Source organism: Mastigoproctus giganteus, chromosome 10, assembly GCF_048544385.1.
Source record: "Mastigoproctus giganteus isolate SK-2022 chromosome 10, ASM4854438v1, whole genome shotgun sequence".
NCBI classification, from domain to species: Eukaryota; Metazoa; Arthropoda; class Arachnida; order Uropygi; family Thelyphonidae; genus Mastigoproctus; species Mastigoproctus giganteus.
This window is the reverse complement of record NC_143584.1, coordinates 47,632,368-47,651,742: the sequence shown is the minus strand read 5'-3', so window position 1 is coordinate 47,651,742 and position 19,375 is coordinate 47,632,368. Positions and strand designations below refer to the sequence as shown.

Here is a 19,375-nt window from a genome sequence, read left to right as displayed (position 1 = left end):
AAGAAAGCAAGCTTATGCAGCATCAGCCAAAAAAAATAAATAAATAAAAAATAACCACTTCCACTTCACCCCTCTGTTCGTTCGAAATACCTGTCCAGCTGAGCCTTAAACTTATTTAGGCTATCAACTTCCACGACAAGGGATGGAAGTCTGTTCCACCAACCAACCACCCGCTGGCTAAAGGCAAATTTCCGCACGTCTATCCTACATCTGTCTTTCCTCAATTTGAATTTATGCCCCCTCAGGTGATTATACTGAGCAAGAGGAAGAATCCCATCAGCATTGAGCATTCTCAAACCAATCAAGGCTTTATACACCTCCATCAGATCACCTCGCTGGTGCCTAGTCTCCAGACACTGTAATTTGCAAAACTTAAGCCTTTCTTCGTAAGAGCACCCCTTTGTTCCATTCACTAATCTTGTTGCCCTTCTCTGTACTCGTTCCAGCAGCTCTACATCCTTCTTGAAATGAAGCCTCCAGGCCTGTATACAGTACTCTAGGTGTGGCCTGACCATTGCCTTATACAAGGGAATAATCACCTCCTTATCCCTGCTAGAAAAATTCCTATATATCATTGACAATACACCATGAGCTACTCTTGCAGCCCGTCTGCACTGCTCAGAAAACTTCATATCTGCCTGCACAACCACCCCAAGGTCCCTTTCATTCTCTACCACTGTCAGTGTAGTACCACAGAGTTGATATGTTGTTTCCCATATGTAGTACTTTACATTTGTCAATGTTAAACTTCATTTGCCACCTCTCAGCCCATCTGCTCAACCTTTCCAGATCCTGTTGTAGCAGCATAGTGTCAATAGTGTCCTTGACAACCATGCCAACCTTCGTATCGTCTGCAAACTTGGACATTAAGCTTGATATACCATCATCAATATCATTTATAAATACAGAAAACAATAATGGACCCAATACTGAACCCTGAGGGACTCCACTAATATCATTAGTCCATGATGAGCAGTGTCCATTGATTACCACTCTCTGTCTTCTCCCCCTCAACCACCCCTTTATCCATAGCAGCAATTTGCCTCCAATGCCACACTTCTCCAATTTGTGCAGCAGTCTTCCATGTGTAACAGTATCAAAAGCCTTTCTAAGATCCAAATAAATGATATCAAAGTTTTATTTCCTGCATCCAGTTCCTTTGTGACTACATCATAGTATCCAATCAAATTGGCCAGACAAGACTTCCCCTTAATAAACCCATGCTGTGTCCGAGCTATAACTGAAGTCTTGTCTATATGATCCTGCAGTGCTTCTTTAACCAGTGCCTCCATTAATTTTCCGGGAACAGAAGTTAAACTCACAGGTCTATAATTACTTGTGTCAGCCTTTGATCCTCCTTTGTGAATTGGGGGTCACATTTGCACATCTCCAGTCCATGGGTACCTCCCCTGAGTCCAAGGAAGCTCTCATAATTATGGCTAAGGGTTTGCTTACTTCCTTTGCTGCCTCCTTTAATATAACTGGATAGCTCCCATCCACCCTAGATGCCTTTCTTGTGTTTATCTTCAACAATTTCTCCTCCACTTTACTCTCAGTTATTACAAGATTCTCTAGCTGCCAGAGTTGAATATTCCCCTGGCATTCCCCTCCCTGAATAACTCCTCATGTGTGAATGTCGATGCAAAATATTCATTTAGTTCGTTAGCTACCTGAGCAGGATCATCAACAGTTGACCCATCGATATCAAGTGGACCAATCTGATTCATCCCCTTCCTTCTAGAGTTTACATAAGTAAAGAACTCTTTGCTGTTTTTCTTTGCATCCCTTGCCAAAGATTTCTCATAATCTGCCTTCGCCTGCCTAACCTCCTTTGTAACTTGGTTGCATATCAACTTGTATCTATCATAGGCTTCTGTGTCACGTGTTAATTTGTATGTATCCCATGCATTTTTCTTCTCTGCCATATGTCTCATTAGTTCATCTGACATCCATTTAGGCCTAAACCTTGAACAATATTTCTTAGTTGGTATGTAAAGCCTTGTAGCTTTCAAGATAAGTTCTTTGAATGCTTCCCATTTTGAATTTGCTGTTGGTAACATCATCAGTTGGTCCCACTGTATAGAATTTAAATACTGCATCAGTCCATCGTAGTCGCCTTTATGAAAGCAATAACCCTTCCCTTTACTACTAATGGTAGTTACCTCTTTGAGTAAATCCCATTTCAGCACACTGTGATCACTGCCACCTAGTGGTTCATTTATCTGCAGATTCTTAATGCATGAAGAATCACTGCTGATAATCAAATCAAGAGTATTACTCCCTCTAGTTGCCACCCGAACATGCTGATGTAGAAAACAATCATCCAGTAAATCCACAAAAGCCTTGCTAGTATATGAGTGACCAACTCACAAATTCCAGTCAATATCTGGGAAATTAAAATCCCCCATTATAAGACTCTCTGATTTACTGGCCCACTATTTCCCTGTACAGTTTCTTATAATCATCAGAGTGATTAGGCCTATAGCGCACTCCTACTCTCAATTTTGATCTCCCAATGCTTATGTCACACCAAACTGACTCGACATTGCACTGTCCAGTGATGTCGACTGGCTTCACTTCCTTGGATTTTATGTATTTTTTTTAACTAATAGCATAACCCCTCCTCCCTTCCTATTCTGTCTATCCTTTATTTAAGCTATCAACTTCCACAACGACATATGCAAGTTTGTTCCAATCAACCACCTGCTGGCTAAAGCAAATTTTTGCGCATCTATTCTGCAACTGTCTTTCCTCAATTTGAATTTATGCCCCCATAGGTGTATAATCTGAGCAAGAGGAAGAATCCTGATTGGATTCCTCCTCTTGCCCTTCTCTGTACTCATTCCAGCGGTTCTTCATCCTTCCTGAAATGAGGTCTGCAAACCTGTATGCAGTGCTCACGGTGTGGCCTGACCATTGCCTTATACAAGGTGATAATCACCTTATTCTTGCTAGCACCATGACCACACTTTTTCCAACCATAGTTTCACTCTATCTTCATCCATCCATCCACCCACCCCTTAGGATGAATGTGAGCGAAAATAACTGGTGGAATTTTTTTCTCTTGAGTATGAAGAGAGGTGGAAGTTTCATTCCATCAGCACAACAAGCCAAAACAGCACTGTAGTGTGTCTTTTTAATGCCTCTTGTCTTCATAGTTACTGATTTTGTACCTTTAACATCCACACTTTTATTTGAGGGTAAATTAGAAGGTAAAGGTACTTCATCCATATTACCAGTTTGGCCAGGCTCAGAGTTTGTGCGCTTCCTAGCATTAATTATAAATCTGTGAAATTCAGAATTTGGTTTTCATATTGTTCTGACATTTTCTGAGCTATTCTTGATGGGTGTCTGCCACGAAACTTAGATTTTCTTATTGTTCTAGCACTCACACTCACCTGTTCGACAGGCTAAGAAGCTTTATAGTTTAACGAATGATGGAGTTTCTCATTTGATCAGTGATAAAGCATAAAGTGCAGTTATTTTATAAAGTTCGTTATTCTGTAACAAGTAAGTTGACAACAAAAGATGTAAGAAAATTTTTACTAATTTGTCTGTTTGCCTTAAAATTTCTTTTTAGAATGGAAAAAAAGAATACAAGCACACCAGACAGTTTGCTAAAAGGGAAGAGGAAAAGAGAATCTGCAGAAGCACTAGAAAAAGAATTAAAGACAATTCTGAAGTTATTTTCTTTCTTCTTCTGGAGCAACATGAGCTCTTCTATTACTAAACCAACGGAAACAACAGATATAACAGCAACAATAATATCAACGTCGGGTTCAGTATCCACAATATCATCTTTTCCAGCACAAACTACAGATATAGATATATGTAAAATGATAAGAGGAGTTTGCCTCAATATAGTACGTAGAACATTTCCGTATGATACCCTCCATACGGAAGTGTTCTACGTACTATATTGAGGCAAACTCCTCTTATTATTTTACAAATATTATTATCAACGTAGAATGTATTGAGTATTACAGCTCTGATTCATACTATCTAAGATATAGATATAAAAAACCAAACAAACACCAATGAACTGGAACTATTATAAAATTTAGTTAGTGAACAATATCCAAGTGCATCACTAATTATTCAGACATAGTTATAATGGATATGAAGAGATTTATCTTACATCTTTGATCTTGTAGACCTAACAGGGGAGCAACAGGTCATTTTCAGAAAGGTATTACAAAACAATAAACAAATCGGGTTTTAAAATGAACAGATTTTGGTTGTGTTATTCTCCAAAATTGGACGCAATGTACTGCGAACTCTGTTGGATGTTCTCGTCAAATAAGCAGAATTATTATTATTGTTATTATTAGCCATATGGTGCAGGGAAGCCTTAGGCTTATGCTGCACCAGCCAAAAAAATTTCTGAGTTACCCTGAGAAGGGAATCGCCAAGGAAGAGAAAAATGATGATATACGGCTCAGGATCCTGGGTGTGCCAAGCCCATACTCGTCAGATGTAACCCCCTGAAGTGAATCTGGATGGATAAAAGGAATAAAAGATTGGTAAAGTTTATCCAATAAAATTAAAGACCACGAAGCAAGTTCATTGCATAGAGAGGCTTGTTATGTCAAGGAATTATGGATGGCAAACAGATGTTTGGATAAAAATGTAGAACAGAATTTACAACAAGAACGTAATTTTTGGCATAAAGTTTTGGAGCAGCTTATCAAAATAACTCTAAAATTAACAAAAAATTCAATTGCATTTCGAGGTCATTGAGAGTTTCAAAGATACATACAATGGAAACCTTTTAGCTGAATATGATGATACTATGAGACAAGGTTAACCCTTGTCTCATAGTATCAAAATATCACATCAAAATATCTGTCCTAAAATACAAAATGAGTTGGTAGAATGTTTGAATTTGCATTTAAAAAAACAATTAATAATGGAAATAAAAGACTCCCCTTTCTTTTCTGTCATATTAGACAACTCAGGACATTTCAAAAACATCTATCCAGTTATATGAAAGGTGGCAGCAAAGGAATAGAATAGAATAGAATCTTTAATTGCAGCAATGATAGAAATACAATTAGTCCCGTCACGGCATGGTGGTGCCAGGGGTTAACAAAACATATTTACAAGCAAGTAAATAAGTAAACCCTTAGAAAGCAAGTAAACCCTTAGTCATAATCATGAGAGCTTCCTTGGACTCAGGGGAGATACCCATGGACTGGAGATATGCAAATGTGACCCCAATTCACAAAGGAGGATCAAAGGGTGACAAGTAATTATAGACCTGTTAGTTTAACATCTGTTCCAGGGAAATTAATGGAGGCACTGGTTAAAGAAGCACTGCAGGATCATATAGACAAGACTTCAGTTATAGCTCGGACACAGCATGGGTTTATTAAGGGGAAGTCTTGTCTGGCCAATTTGATTGGATACTATGATGTAGTCACAAAGGAACTGGATGCAGGAAATAAAACTTTGATATCATTTATTTGGATCTTAGAAAGGCTTTTGATACTGTTACACATGGAAGACTGCTGCACAAATTGGAGCAGTGCGGCATTGGAGGAAAATTGCTGCTATGGGTAAAGGGATGGTTGAGTGGGTATCAATGGACACTGCTCTTCATAGACTAATGTTATTAGTGGAGTCCCTCAGGGTTCAGTGTTGGGTCCATTGTTGTTTTTTGTATTTATAAATGATATTGATGATGGTATATCAGCTTGATGTCTAAGTTTGCAGACAATACGAAGGTTGGCAGGGTTGTTAATGACACTAGTGTCATTATTGTGTAAATGACACTAATGACAGTGCGCTGCTGCAACAGGATCTAGAATAGTTGAGCAGATGAGCTGAGAGGTGGCAAATGAAGTTTAACATTGACAAATGTAAAGTACTACATATGGGAAGCAGTAACCCCAGAGTAACGTATCAACTCTGTGGTACTACACTGATAGTGGTAGAGAATGAAAAGGACCTGGAGGTAATTGTGCAGGCAGATATGAAGTTTTCTGAGCAGTGCAGATGGTCTGAAAGAGTAGCTCATGGTGTCTTGTCAATGATATACAGCAATTTTTCTAGCAGGGATAAGGAGGTGATTATCCCCTTGTATAAGGCGATGGTCAGGCCACACCTTGAGTACTGTATACAGGCCTGGAGGCCTCATTTTAAGGATGTAGAGCTGTTGGAACGAGTACAGAGAAGGGCAACAAGATTAGTGAATGGAACAAAGGGTTGCTCTTACGAAGAAAGGCCTAAGTTTTGCAGATTACAGTGTTTGGAGACTAGGCACCTGGGGGGTGATCTGATTGAAGTGTATAAAGCCTTGAATGGTTTGACCATGCTCAGTGCTGATGGGATTCTTCCTCTTGCTCAGAATAATCACCTGAGAGGGTATAAATTCAAATTGAAGAAAGACAGTTGTAGGATAGATGTGTGGAAGTTTGCCTTTAGCCAGCAGGTAGTTGATTGGTGGAACAGACTTCCATCTTTTGTTGTGGAAGTTGATAGCATAAATAAATTTAAGGCTGAGCTGGACAGGTATTTGGAATGAACGGAGGAGTGAAATCGGAGCGTTTTTTTTTTTTTTTTTGGCTGATGCTGCATAAGCTTGCTCTCTTGTATCTTATGCCTCTACTAATGTTAATGCTAACATCAGCTGAGCATTGTCTGTAGATATGTTAAAATTTTAAACAGCAATACTGGAAATAAATCTATGGGATAATAAATTGAGGAGTCTTTTCTTGGTTTCATTCATCTAACCAATAAAACTGCTGCAAGTATAACAATGACTATTAGCAACACACACTTCAGTCAAGTGCTTTGGATCTTTCTAAATGTCGGGGCCTAGGATATGATGGGGCTAATACTGTGAATGGGGTTTATTCTGGTATACAAGCTCGCATAAAAGAAATGGAACCAAATGCATTATATGTTCATTGTGTGGCTCATAAAATCAGCCTAGGGAGAATGATGCAGTTAATGGTATTCCAGATGTATCAAAGCAACTATTTGTTTTTTGGACATAGAATCAATTGCTGGGACTTGCTATCTTTGTATTGCAGTGAATCAGATGTTTTTTTAAAAAAGCTAAACCCTATGTGGGTTGCTGGTTGTCTTTCATCATTATTAGCAATAAAACAACAATATATGTATATTCTGAAAGTTTTAAACAAAATCATTTTGGATACTACAAAAAAAGAATGAAAAATCATAAGCAATCAGAATTTTAAAAAATGTAAAATTTTGGATTTGTTGTTATTACTGGAAATAACTGTTGTTAATAATGGAAAAGGTTCTTTCAAATATAAATTTGGCATCTGGCTTTCCACAAAGAAAGGATTTAGATATTGCTCAGGCAGCAACACATTTAGAAATGTCTTTTGTCGCAGTAAAACAACTACGAAATGAATTCGAAATTATTTTGAAGGAAGCAGCTATTGTCGCAAAAAAATGGTGTACTCAAACTGATTTTAAAAATGCAAGAAAATTAATAATAAAAAACATTTATGATGAACTTGTAGACGATCACTGATTTGAAAATTTACGGGATCGTTTCTAAGTTAACGTCGTTTATAATTGACATTATAATTATAATTAATTGACATTATTAATTGACCTGGTTATAATTGACATTATAACCAGTCAATTAAAACAGATTCAAGGGTTTGAAATTTCTATTGCTGACTTATTTTAATTTTTAACACCGTAAATATTTCTGAACACAACAGACGAAGAAATTGTGCAAAGCCAGTCAATTAAAACAGATTCAAGGGTTTGAAAACTATTGCTGACTTATTTTAATTTTTAACACCGTAAATATTTCTGAACACAACAGACGAAGAAATTGTGCAAAGCACATCTTGCACACACACAATCAACATTTAAATGATTTATCCAAATCTTTATCTCCTCAGTGATTACTTTTTGTCAAAACACTTTGAAGGGAAATAGAGAAAATTAACACAATAAAAGAATTGGTTGAACTAGCATTAGTGCAATATTATGATATGAGCACGAGTTACAATGAAGTGTGTTCATTACTATTTTTTTTTTTTTTTTTTTTGTTGAGAATTCCGGTAACCATGGCAACAATGGGATGATCGTTTTCAAAGCTGAATATAATAAAAAATTATTTAAGAAATACCATGAGTGAAGAACAACTGTCTGGCTTAACCCTTTTAAGCATAGAAGCAAAAAAAGCAGAAAATGTGGATGTCTCACAGCTAATTGATGACTTCACATGAAAGCCTATTGAAAGAAGCTCTAAACATAAATAGCAAGTATGCAAATTTATTCAATTTGCATACTTGCTATTTAATTTTTTTTTTTTTTTGTACATCATTTGCTTTTGTGTTTAAATGTCCTTACATTTAGAAGCATTTAGTATTTGTATTAATGTTGTGATTGTTATTAAATATATTATTATTATGAATATACCAATTTCAATTTTTTATACTTGCTATATTAATACCCATGAATAAAAAAAAATAATAATAATAATAAAGTGAAAAGTAAGTAGACATTTGGTAGAATTGCCATCCACCTGGTATTTTATTTCTTTGTTCGGAAAAAGTAAAAACAAAAATGTGTCTGGTATTTTTCGGAAGTAACAGGTTATATGTTGAGGTTATTTATTATTATTTTTTTTCTCTCTTCACTTTTTGGGATTAGGTTAACAGGGAAGGGCAGGGCTTGTGATCTGTGTTTGCATTGGGGCCAATTTGCTTTGCTCTAGTTACACCACTGGTCATGGTGCAGCTATAGCTAAATGCACAGTGGTTATGGCTGCACCATGAAAACATTCATTACAGCTACACCATAAAAATATTCATTGTTGATACCTTAAGACCCAGCAAGGTTCCCTCCTCCCAAAGGTCAAATTTTACAGTATTTTATTTGGTCGTTTTTAACATTTTAGCAAGTGTTTTATAAAATTACTGGTGTATTAGTAAAAAATCTAAAATCATCAGCAAAACAAGACATAATAATGTTTTTTTTATGATAGCTGTGACCATCACCTTATAAAATGCAGGGAAATTTTTTTGTGATAGATTTCTAGAAAAGAAGTGTATTTATATGGCAGGAAATATGGTGCTTTCTGACCAAATTTTGTCATCATAACTTAATGAATTGTTTTCTTTTCATTTTGTGTTCTCAACTCAGTAAAGCTTAATTTTTATCTTAACAACTTTTGCTAAACTTTGCCATGATTATATTTTATAAATTGTTTCTTGTGAATCACCTGACATAACATAAAAAAAAATAGCATTTGCTGTTTCTTGGAAAGGAATTGAATTGGTTCTCTTAATGGATTCTGTATCAAAAAAAAATATGATGTCATCATAGCCTTGTTGATACTTTAGGTGACTGACTATGATTATCAGATATGCTATTGTTTGTATTTTATATATAGAACATCTGTAGCCCTTAGTAGCAGTGATTCAGATACTATTAACAAGAAGATCAAAATTACTAATCAACTGGTTCCTGCTCCAGCTTATTTACTTGAAGAAATATATGAATTGTCACGCTGTGTGAAGTGGATTATTAGCCACCAGTTCAAACAGGTATGTTTTGTTTCTTTCCTTGGTTAAAAAAATGTGATTCCTAAAAGATATAGAAATGTATTTGTATAAGAAATAACACAGCAAAATTCCATTTGTTAACTATAGTATTAGCCATATAGTCCCAGGAAGATACAGGCTTTTGCTACACCAGCCAAAAAAAAGAAAAGAAAAAGAAGTAGATAAGAAAATACAAAACACACTATGTGCTTCCCTCTTCATGTAGTAACTATCCAGTTGACTTTTGATTTTCTTCCAACTGTCAGCCTCAGTTACCTCTGGAGGCAACTTCTTCTAGTAAGCAACAATTTGCTTGCTAAAAGTTCTTGATTAGACCAGGGTTCAAGCCCGTGACCACCAAATACAGAGGATGCGGAAAGGTCAGGGAATGACCACCGCATATCCCCGGAGCAATATGGCCTTAGTTGCTAATGCTCCTAAAAACCAAACAACAACAACAGCTGGCTAAAAGAAAACTTCCTATAATCTACTCTAAACTTCTTCCCCTGTAATTTCAATTTATAGCCCCTAGTTCTGAAATTCTTTATAAAATTAAAAATTTTGCCTCCCTTCATTTTATTAACTATTCTCAGTGCCAGAAATAAACATCAATCACTCCTGAGTCCAGAGAGCATCACTGGACTTGGGAGTGATTCCGTTGCATTGGAAAAGTGCCAGTGTATCTCCATTACATAAGGGCGGTTCTAAGAGTGAAGTTAGAAATTACCAGCCAGTGAGTAGTAGGGAAAATCATGGAGACAATGATCAAGGGTGGAATTCGGGATCATTTAGATAGAAATGGAATTCTGAAGGAAATTCAGCATGGTTTTGTAAAGGGAAAATCATGTTTAACTAATCTAGTTATTCCCTACTTCCAGCTCTTGTCCCTCAAGAGCTGGATTTAGGGAATAATTTCAACATTGTTTATTTGGAGTTCAGCAAAGCATTTGACTCAGTCCCACATGAGCTGTTACTTTATAAGCAGGTTGGAATCACAGGGAAAATGCTTAAATGGATAGCTGGATGGCTTCAGGGCAGGCGACAGAGGGTTGTGATACATGGTTATTCCTCAGATTAGATTGATGTAAGAAGTGGGGTTCCCCAAGGATTAGTATTAGGAGTACTGTTGTTTTTGATTTTCATAAATGACAGATGATGTAAAGATTGGTAGAAGTTAATGATCACCGCCAAGCAGAGTGAACTAGATAGACTTCAGGGATGGTCAGAAAAATGGCAGCTATGCTTTAATCCAGCAAAGTGTAAGGTATTATACCTGGAACAGCAACTCAAAAATAACTTATACACTTGGGGGAGTTGAACTAAAGCCAGTAGTGGAGGAAAAGGAACTTGGGTGTTATGATACTGTCAGACATGAAGTTCTCCAAGCATTGTAGACAGGTTGCATGGTGTCCTATTGATGATTTATCGAACAATTGCTAGTAGAGATAAGGACATCATAATCCCATTATATAAGGCTATTGTTAGACCACACTTGGAATACTCTGTTCAAGTATGGAGACAGGAACTAAAGAAAGACATTGTGCTTCTTGAAAGGGCCGAAAGACTGGTAACTTGCCTGGTGAGATCAGCAAAAGGGCATCCATATGGGGAAAGACTTCGAATATTGTGGGTTGCACAGCTTGGAAACTAAGCACTGTAGTGGAGACTTGATTGAGGTGCTTAAGGCTCGGAGAGGCATAAGTATAATGAATGAGGATGAAATTTTCACAGTTATGAATGATTCTAGAAGTAGGGGTCATAATTTCAAGTTACAGGAGGAGATGTTTAGACTGGATTGTAGGAAGTTTTATTTTAGCCAGCGAGTTATAAATTACTGTAATAAGTTACCTACATGGGTGATAGAGGCTGATATTTTGGGGAAATTCAAAGGCCAACTGGATAATTACCTACGGGAGGAGGGAAACGCATAGGTTGTCTATTTCCTTTTCTCTTATTAATTATTATTTCTTTTTAAAATTTTCTTCTTATTATTATTATTTTATTTATTTATTTTTTGGCTGGTGCAGCATAAGCCATAGGCTTTCTTGCACCATGTGGCCATTGCTAATACTAATACTAATACTAATAGGTATCTCTGAGGTGCCTGGCTGGGAAGCTCTGTAGCCCACATAATTGAAGTCTTTCATCATATGGTCACCCATTTGCTGATCTAACCATTCGATTTGCACTTCTTTGGACCCTTCAAGAAGCTCAATATCTTTTTTCAGATAAGATGAGGTCTCCTTACTTGAACATACTCTTACAATTAGAAATACAAGCCTTATGCTGTTGAATTATGACCTCTCAAGAGGATACTGTTTGATAAATCATCGATAGAGCACTGGGGGTGTCCTGATTGTCTGTTTACACTGCTCAGAAAATTTCATATTTGTCCACATCGTAACTCTCATATAACTTTCTTCTTAAAGATCTACTGTTTTTATTTCAATCCCACCAATTTTGTATAAGTTGTTTTGGAGTTGCTATTCCCCAAGTGTAAGACCTTCCACTTTGCTGCATTACAACGTAGCTGCCACTTTTCTGGCCATTCTTGAAGCCTGTTCAAGTCATCCTGAAGGAATGCTTCTTGGCACTGATCATTAATGATTCTACCAATCTTTACATTGTCTGCAAATTTTGACATCATGCCCTTTATCCCTTTGTCGGTGTCATTCATGAAAACCAGAAACGACAGTGAGCCAAGAACTGATCCTTTGTGAGGAACCCACTTCTGATGTTACGCCAATTTGAAGAGTATCCATTAATAACAACCCTCTGCCTTCTGCCCTGCAGCCATCCTTCAATCCATCTTAGAATCTTTCCACTAATCTCAATGTGTTTCAGCTTATACTGTAACCTCTCATGAGGAATTTAGTTAAATCCTTGCTAAATTTGACATAAACTGTTGAAATTGTTCCCTATATCTTGCTCATGAATAACTGTGCCAGAATAGTTACCAGGTTAGTTAAATATGATTTTCTCCTAACAAGACCATTTCATTTCTGAGTCTCCTTGGTTGCACTCTTAATCATTTGCCTTTGCCTTTAAGATTACATTTTTTTTTACAAATTTGTCTTTAATCAAGTCACAAAGGAGCTTGTAGTTCCTTCATGCACTTTTTTAAGGATTCAAAATTTTCATAAACACTGTTCATGGTGCATATATTGAAATTCCATCTTGTAGAGGAAGGTCAGGCAACACAGCTGTCCGTATCCTTTCTGAAAACAGAGAGACACTGTGGTGATCTCGAGAAAAATGTTGGTATCGACATGAGGTCGAAAAGAATATTCTTGAATCTTGGGTACTACTTGCTGTATTTCTCACATCAGATTCAATTGGTGTGCATAGCTGCATAGCAGTGAATAAAATGTGCATTTTTGTACACTTTTATTTTAGCCTGAACTCCCTATTTCTTGCCTTTCATCACACTTGCACCATCAGATGTCTGAGCAACCAGTTTTTTGAGTATTTCCTTTGAGGGTTATGTCTAACTGATCTAGATGCACTTCGATATTCCGTTTGCCATTTGGTTTTCCAGAGTGAAAAAACCCCAAAAACGCTCAATGTCTCCATTCAGTTCATATCTCAGAACAATTACTATTTGTATATGTTCTGAAACATCTGTTGTGTCATCAGCCATGACAGCTACGAATGAAGCTTCTTTAATTTCTTTTTTTATTTCATCACGGCATATTTGCAGCAAACAGTCAAGAATGTCATTCTGAATAGTTTTTGAAATGCCTTTAAATGCTGCATTTCTTTTTGAATGGTTCTATAAATTGGAATCTAATGTACAGGCGAAATTTATTAATCCTCTGAATACTCCTGGATTTTTAGAATCTTCTTTTTCGTCATGTCCACGTAAAGGAATTTCAAACTGGCCACAAAATTTAATCCAGTCTATTATTTTAGATAATACCTCACGATTCTTGGTAACTTTTCTATTATGTTTGCAGATCGAAAGCCTGTAGGTCTCACTAAGCTGTTCTTTAATATTTTACGCTTCCTAAAAGCGATATTGAAATCACATTATCAATATGTTTCTTCCAACTCTTTTTTTTTTTTTTAGAGTTTTTTCTTTCATTCTGTTTATGTTTGTAAAGTCACTTTTTGTCCACGTTAAGGCACCTCCGAACACTAAACATGGAACACAAAACAATGCATTTCTAACTTCACAAACACAAAGCCAACTTTTTCCTTTGGTACCATTCAGTATTAAAACTGCAAATATATTTCTTATTACAGTATTACTTATTCCCCTTATTTGAATCTTTAGTGTGGGGCGGCCTTCTTTTTTAATCACATTTTTTTCTTGGAGAGATAATTGTGAAAAACTAAGTTGCTGAAGTTTATTCACTGTCATGCGATTTACTTCTTGGGGAAGCATGGAGGCCACGATCGAATCAAATTTCACAAAATCATGTGTCGTAGAAATAATGTTTTACTTACACATCACCTCATAATATGATTTCAACTTACCAAGTTCAAGCTCAATTCGCAGTTAAGCTGTAATCACATAATTACTGTTGAATGTTGAGTATTGACTTAACACTGATATTATTTAGTTACTTAATGGGAATTCGGGCGAATAACAAAAAGACACCAACATTGTGGCTCCACCCATCATGGTCAGTGATAAAATCTGCACTGTATGCTTTACAGTGACTTTGATTCGTTTCGCCTATAAAAAAATGTATATTGGCAAGTTGCCAATATGCTGGTTGGCAACCAGTTACCAGATATTCACTGGAATGCAAAATTTGTCACTGCCTGGTGCACAGTGAGGCCTACAGTTAATTAAACTTCAAAGTCGAAAACAATTTCGTATTTTTATTTGTTTATTATTGAAATGATTACTGGAAATAGAGGATGCTCATACTACATGCGGGTCCTGTTAATAAAAATATTCATTGCGCTGCATTGTTCTTTACAAAATTTCATATAACTCCGTTCACTGTATATCTAGATTTAAATAGCTGGTAGTGCTGCAGTGCCTATGGATGAGCCGCCCCTGTTCACTGGTTAAAGGAGTAATGCAGAACCATCTGGACAGGAATGCAATTATACTGCAGTCACAGCATGGATTTGTTAAGAGGCAATCTTGTCTAACCAATCTGATAGGTTACTATGATGCAGTGACCAAGGAACCGGATGCAAAAAATAATTCTGATATCATATACTTGAATTTCAGGAAGGCATTGATACTGTTGCACATAAAAGATTGCTGTATAAACTGGAGGAATGTGGCATACGGTTAAGTTACTGCTATGCATAAAGAAATGGTTAAATGGAAGAAGACAGAGTGTTTATTGATGGGCACTACCCTTCGTGGACTAATGTTGTCAGCGGAGTCCCGCAGGCTTTGGTGTGCTCATTGCTTTCAGTATTTATTAATAATATTGATGAAGGTATATCAGGCTTAATGTCAAAGTTTGCAGATGATACAATGTTTTGGCAGGGTGAATTACTGCAAAAAGATCTAGGAAAATTGGGTCAATGGACGGATAAATCGTAGTTGAAGTTTAACATTGACAAATGCAAGGCACTGCATATGGGTAGAAGTAATCTCAGATTAACTTATCAACTGTGTGGTACTACACTTAGGGTAGTGGAAAATGAAATATGATCTATTTCATTGTAGTTGTGCAGTCAGATATGAAATTCTCTGAGCAATGCAGATATGTTGCCAGAACAGTTCATGGAATTTTGTCAAAGATATACAGAAACTTTGCTAGCTGTGAAAACAAGGTGATTATCCTTTTGTACAAGGGTTAATCATCTCCTCATCCCTGCATCTTGAGTATTGTATATAGAGCTGGAGACCTCACTTTAGGAAACTGTAGATCTACTGGGACAGGTGCTGAGAAGTGCCACCAGATTGGTGAAAGGAACAAAAGGGTGCCTTTCACCTACAAAAGCTTTAGTTTATCAAATTGCAGCTTCTGGAAACTAGGCACTTGTAGGGTGATCTTATTGAGATATTTAAGACATCGAATATATTGCGTAAGCTGAATGTGAATGGCATTCTTCCCTTTGCAGTGACCACACATTTAGAGGGCATAAACTGAAGTTGAGGAAGGATAGTTGCAGGAAGAAGGATAGGAGAGAGATGTGCAGGAGAATTTGCCTTCAGCCAGTGTGGTTGATTGTTGAATCAGGTTTCCATCTGTTCTGAAAGTGGATGGTTTGAATAAATTCAAGAAAGAACTCAATGAATCATAGGATGCGAAGATTGTGTAGTGGTTTTTTTTTTTTTTTTTTTGGTTGATGCTATATAAGCTTGCTTTCCTACATTGTTTTCCCACTACTACTACTCTGGGGTTACTGCTGCCCATATGTAGTATTTTGCATTTGTCAGTATTAAACTTCACTGTCATTTCTCAGCCCATCTGAATTACTTTTCTAGATCCTGTTGTACTAGCAGACTGTCATTAACCACCCTGCCAAGCTTTGTATCATATGCAAACTTGGACATTAAGCCTAATATGCCATCATCAATATCACTAATAAATACTGAAAACAACAATGGGCATAGCACTGAACCCTGGGGAACTTTACTAATAATTATAATATTAGTTCACAAAGAGCAGTGTCCATTGATTACCACTCTCTGTCTTCTCCCACTCAACTACCCCTTATCCATATCAGCAACTTGTCCTTAATGCTACACTGCTCCAATTTGTACATGATGTGCAACAGTAATCTAACTACATGATATCAAAATTATATTTTACTCCCATTTAATTTTTTGTGACTGCATCGTAGTATGTATCCTATCAAATTGGTAAGACAAATTTTCCCCTTAACAAATCTATGCTTTGCCTGAAGTATAACTGCAGTTCCTGTCTAGATGATCCTGCATTACTTCTTTATCTAGTGACTCCATTATTTTACCTGTAACAGAGGTCAAAGCATAATCATAAGCAAAGCATAATGTTGATGATCCTGTGCAGGATCATCAACAGTTGAACCATCAACTGTTGATGATCATGAGTAAATTGATCTTTGCATCCTTTACCAAAGATTTCTCATAAACTGCCTTCACTTGCCTAACCTCCTTTGTGACTTGATTACTGACTAATTTATATCTACTATAGGTTCTGTCGCCTGATAATTTATATGCATCCCATGCATTTTTCTTCTCTGCCACAAGTCTCATTAGTTCATCTGACATCCATATAGGCCTAAAACTTGAACAGTATTTCTTAGTTGGTATGAAAAGCCTAGTAGCTTCTATGATTATTAATTCCTTTTGGGTAATTCTTCTAGTGTGAGAAAGACCAACCCTCAAGTTCCAGTCAATATCTGGAAAGTTAAAATCTCCCATTATAAGATTTTCGATTTACTGGCCCACTCTGTTTCTTTCTACAATTGTTTGTTGTATTCCCTATCTCCAAAAAAAATTGTTAGCAATAGTGAGAAAGGGGAAAGCAATAATAATTTTCTGACTCATTTCATTCACTCTTTAAAAAAAAGGAAATGAGAGAATATATATTGCCTCTCCCTGCAAAGTGGCCTGTAACATATTCACTATATTTGTAGTGCCTAATGTACAGTACTTCAGTCTGATAATGGAAATTTGTTTCAGATTTTTACCAAAGGAAATTGGTAAAATCTATGATTTACTGGATGTTGGGCTTTTACAATAATATATAAATTAAATTAATTTATTTCCAAAATAAAAAACCGAATTTGCCAAACTTCTGGCTGGCTGAAATTCTAGAAAAATTTACAAAGAAAATTTAAATTGTACAAACTCCAGTCTGACACATACATATTAAAGAGATCACTCAACTACACAGAACAAAACCAACATTTAATGTCTGAGCAATTTAAAAAAACAAACTTCCCCAATAGATCGTTTATATTGTTCGTGCATTAAGTACATATCTACATGCAAGTGGAAATTATGAAATCACTCTGTTTCTGACTTAAAAACTGGATATTAGATTCCTTAAGTACTTTAAGTTGAAAGAGCATTCAAAATCTGTTCTGGAGTACTGCTGGGGATAGAGGAAGTCATTGAAGGAATTCCAGGTATCCAAGTAAGTATTCCTCCCCCCCACTAACAATTCCTGGAATTTTGATAAAGCCATCCAGCTCTGATGATGTCTAGTAGGTGTAAGTCAAAAATTTGAAACAACTGAGCTTTTAAAGTGGTATTTATGGGTATTCAGTTTTCAGAGAACACCTTTTTGTAATCCAAAAATTAGAAACCAGTATAGGAGCAATGCTGGTCTTATCATAGAAAGATGAAATTGGACTTTTTTTGGTGCATTAGCACAGTAAAGTGCCTGTTATTTTCATGTCTGTCTGTCCACCTGCATATATAACTCAACTTCCATGAAAGTTTTATTTGGCTGTTTTAAAAAGGTTTACTGAATCACATGATTTCATTAAAATGAAACCAGTTGAAATCTGACAATTGTTGTTTCTTTTTCCACCCATCTGCATGGGCAGATGGATGGACAAAGAAATAATAAGACACAAACTCCTAGTGGATAAATTTTATATTTGGCTCTTTTAGAATGATATATAAGCCTTCCCAAATTTCATTAAAATTGCATCAATAGAAACCTAGCAATTATTATTCTCCTTTCTTCATACACATCACATAGGCTATCCATATACTGTATGTTATAGCTGAAGCAGTGGATATTATGTTTGTTACTTACCATGAACTGATTGAAGGAATGAATGGCCAATATTGTGGGTGTGCAGAAACAAAATTATCTTGTTTCTGGACACCCACCAGTGACTTTCATGAGCATTTTCGCACGCTCATGAAAGTCATTGCTGTTTGCTCAACTTTTTGTTATCAGTTTGATAACAAAAAGAATACATGAAATTTTACCATTTGCTTACCATGGCAGAAATGTTAAATATGTGTTATATTTAAATTGTTGTTAAAATCCAAGAAGAAATAAGTAAACTGCATGAAAGCATTGAGAGTATATTGTGATTGTTTAATTTTTAAAATGAAGAGATTGAAATACATGTTTTGTTGCCTTTTGCTCACTGTAGATTATAAATTATTACAAAATGTGGAATGAATATTATGTTGTGAAGTATGTAAAGTGAAAACAATAACATATATATATTGTTAGTTAATCAATTAGTAATTAATTGGTAACAAGATAATTAGTTATTTTCTTTTCACTTTTATTTAATTACAGAAAAAGAAAAAAAATTGAATAATTTAAGAAATAAAATTCAAATGTGTCTAACCCACTCCATATTAACCAACTTGTTATTTTTATAATTAGTATTACTAAATTATCAGTCTTCAAAATCTTTAGTTGATTATTTCAATGAGCTCTTTTGAATTTGATTCACCCAGTTATTAATATAATAATAACTTCAAAATTAGTGTATAAATAACACCATATTCCTCTGACCTTTCCCAGATTGCACTTCAGTTTCCAGATGAGCTGCTGGTTGATTCTGCAGAAGTGGCTTTAGCTCTAGATAAGGAAACTGGAAGTCATTGCTTCATTTTAGGAGACACTTCCTATGGCAGGTATATTTCTCTGTATGCTAAATTCTTTATTTTTTGAATAATGCCTAGCCAAGTTGTAAAGAATAAGAGATGTCAGCCACACATTATGAGGATATTCCACAAGATTATATCACAAGCTTATAGTGCATCAGTCAAAAAAAAACATGACAACAATGCTAACAGCACTCTATCCATTCCATCTAATAATATATGTAATTCTTCTTTAAATTTATTCAAGCTATCCACTTCCATGACACCAGATGGTAAGTTGTTTCAACAATCAATTATTACTCTTTGGCTGAAAGCAACTATTCACACATCTATTCTGCAGTCTACT

General features: G+C 35.9%; 1 protein-coding gene across 1 annotated transcript in view; it reads left to right on the top strand.

Moving 5' to 3' along the window:
• Dph2 (Diphthamide biosynthesis 2) overlaps positions 1 to 19,375 on the top strand; it is an 82,244-nt gene that overhangs the window by 2,744 nt on the left and 60,125 nt on the right. Inside the window, exons 2-3 of the mRNA XM_090382421.1 lie at positions 9,389 to 9,542; positions 18,947 to 19,059. Of these exons, the coding sequence (XP_090238547.1) occupies positions 9,389 to 9,542; positions 18,947 to 19,059 (267 nt within the window). The remainder of the gene's footprint in view (positions 1 to 9,388; positions 9,543 to 18,946; positions 19,060 to 19,375) is intronic.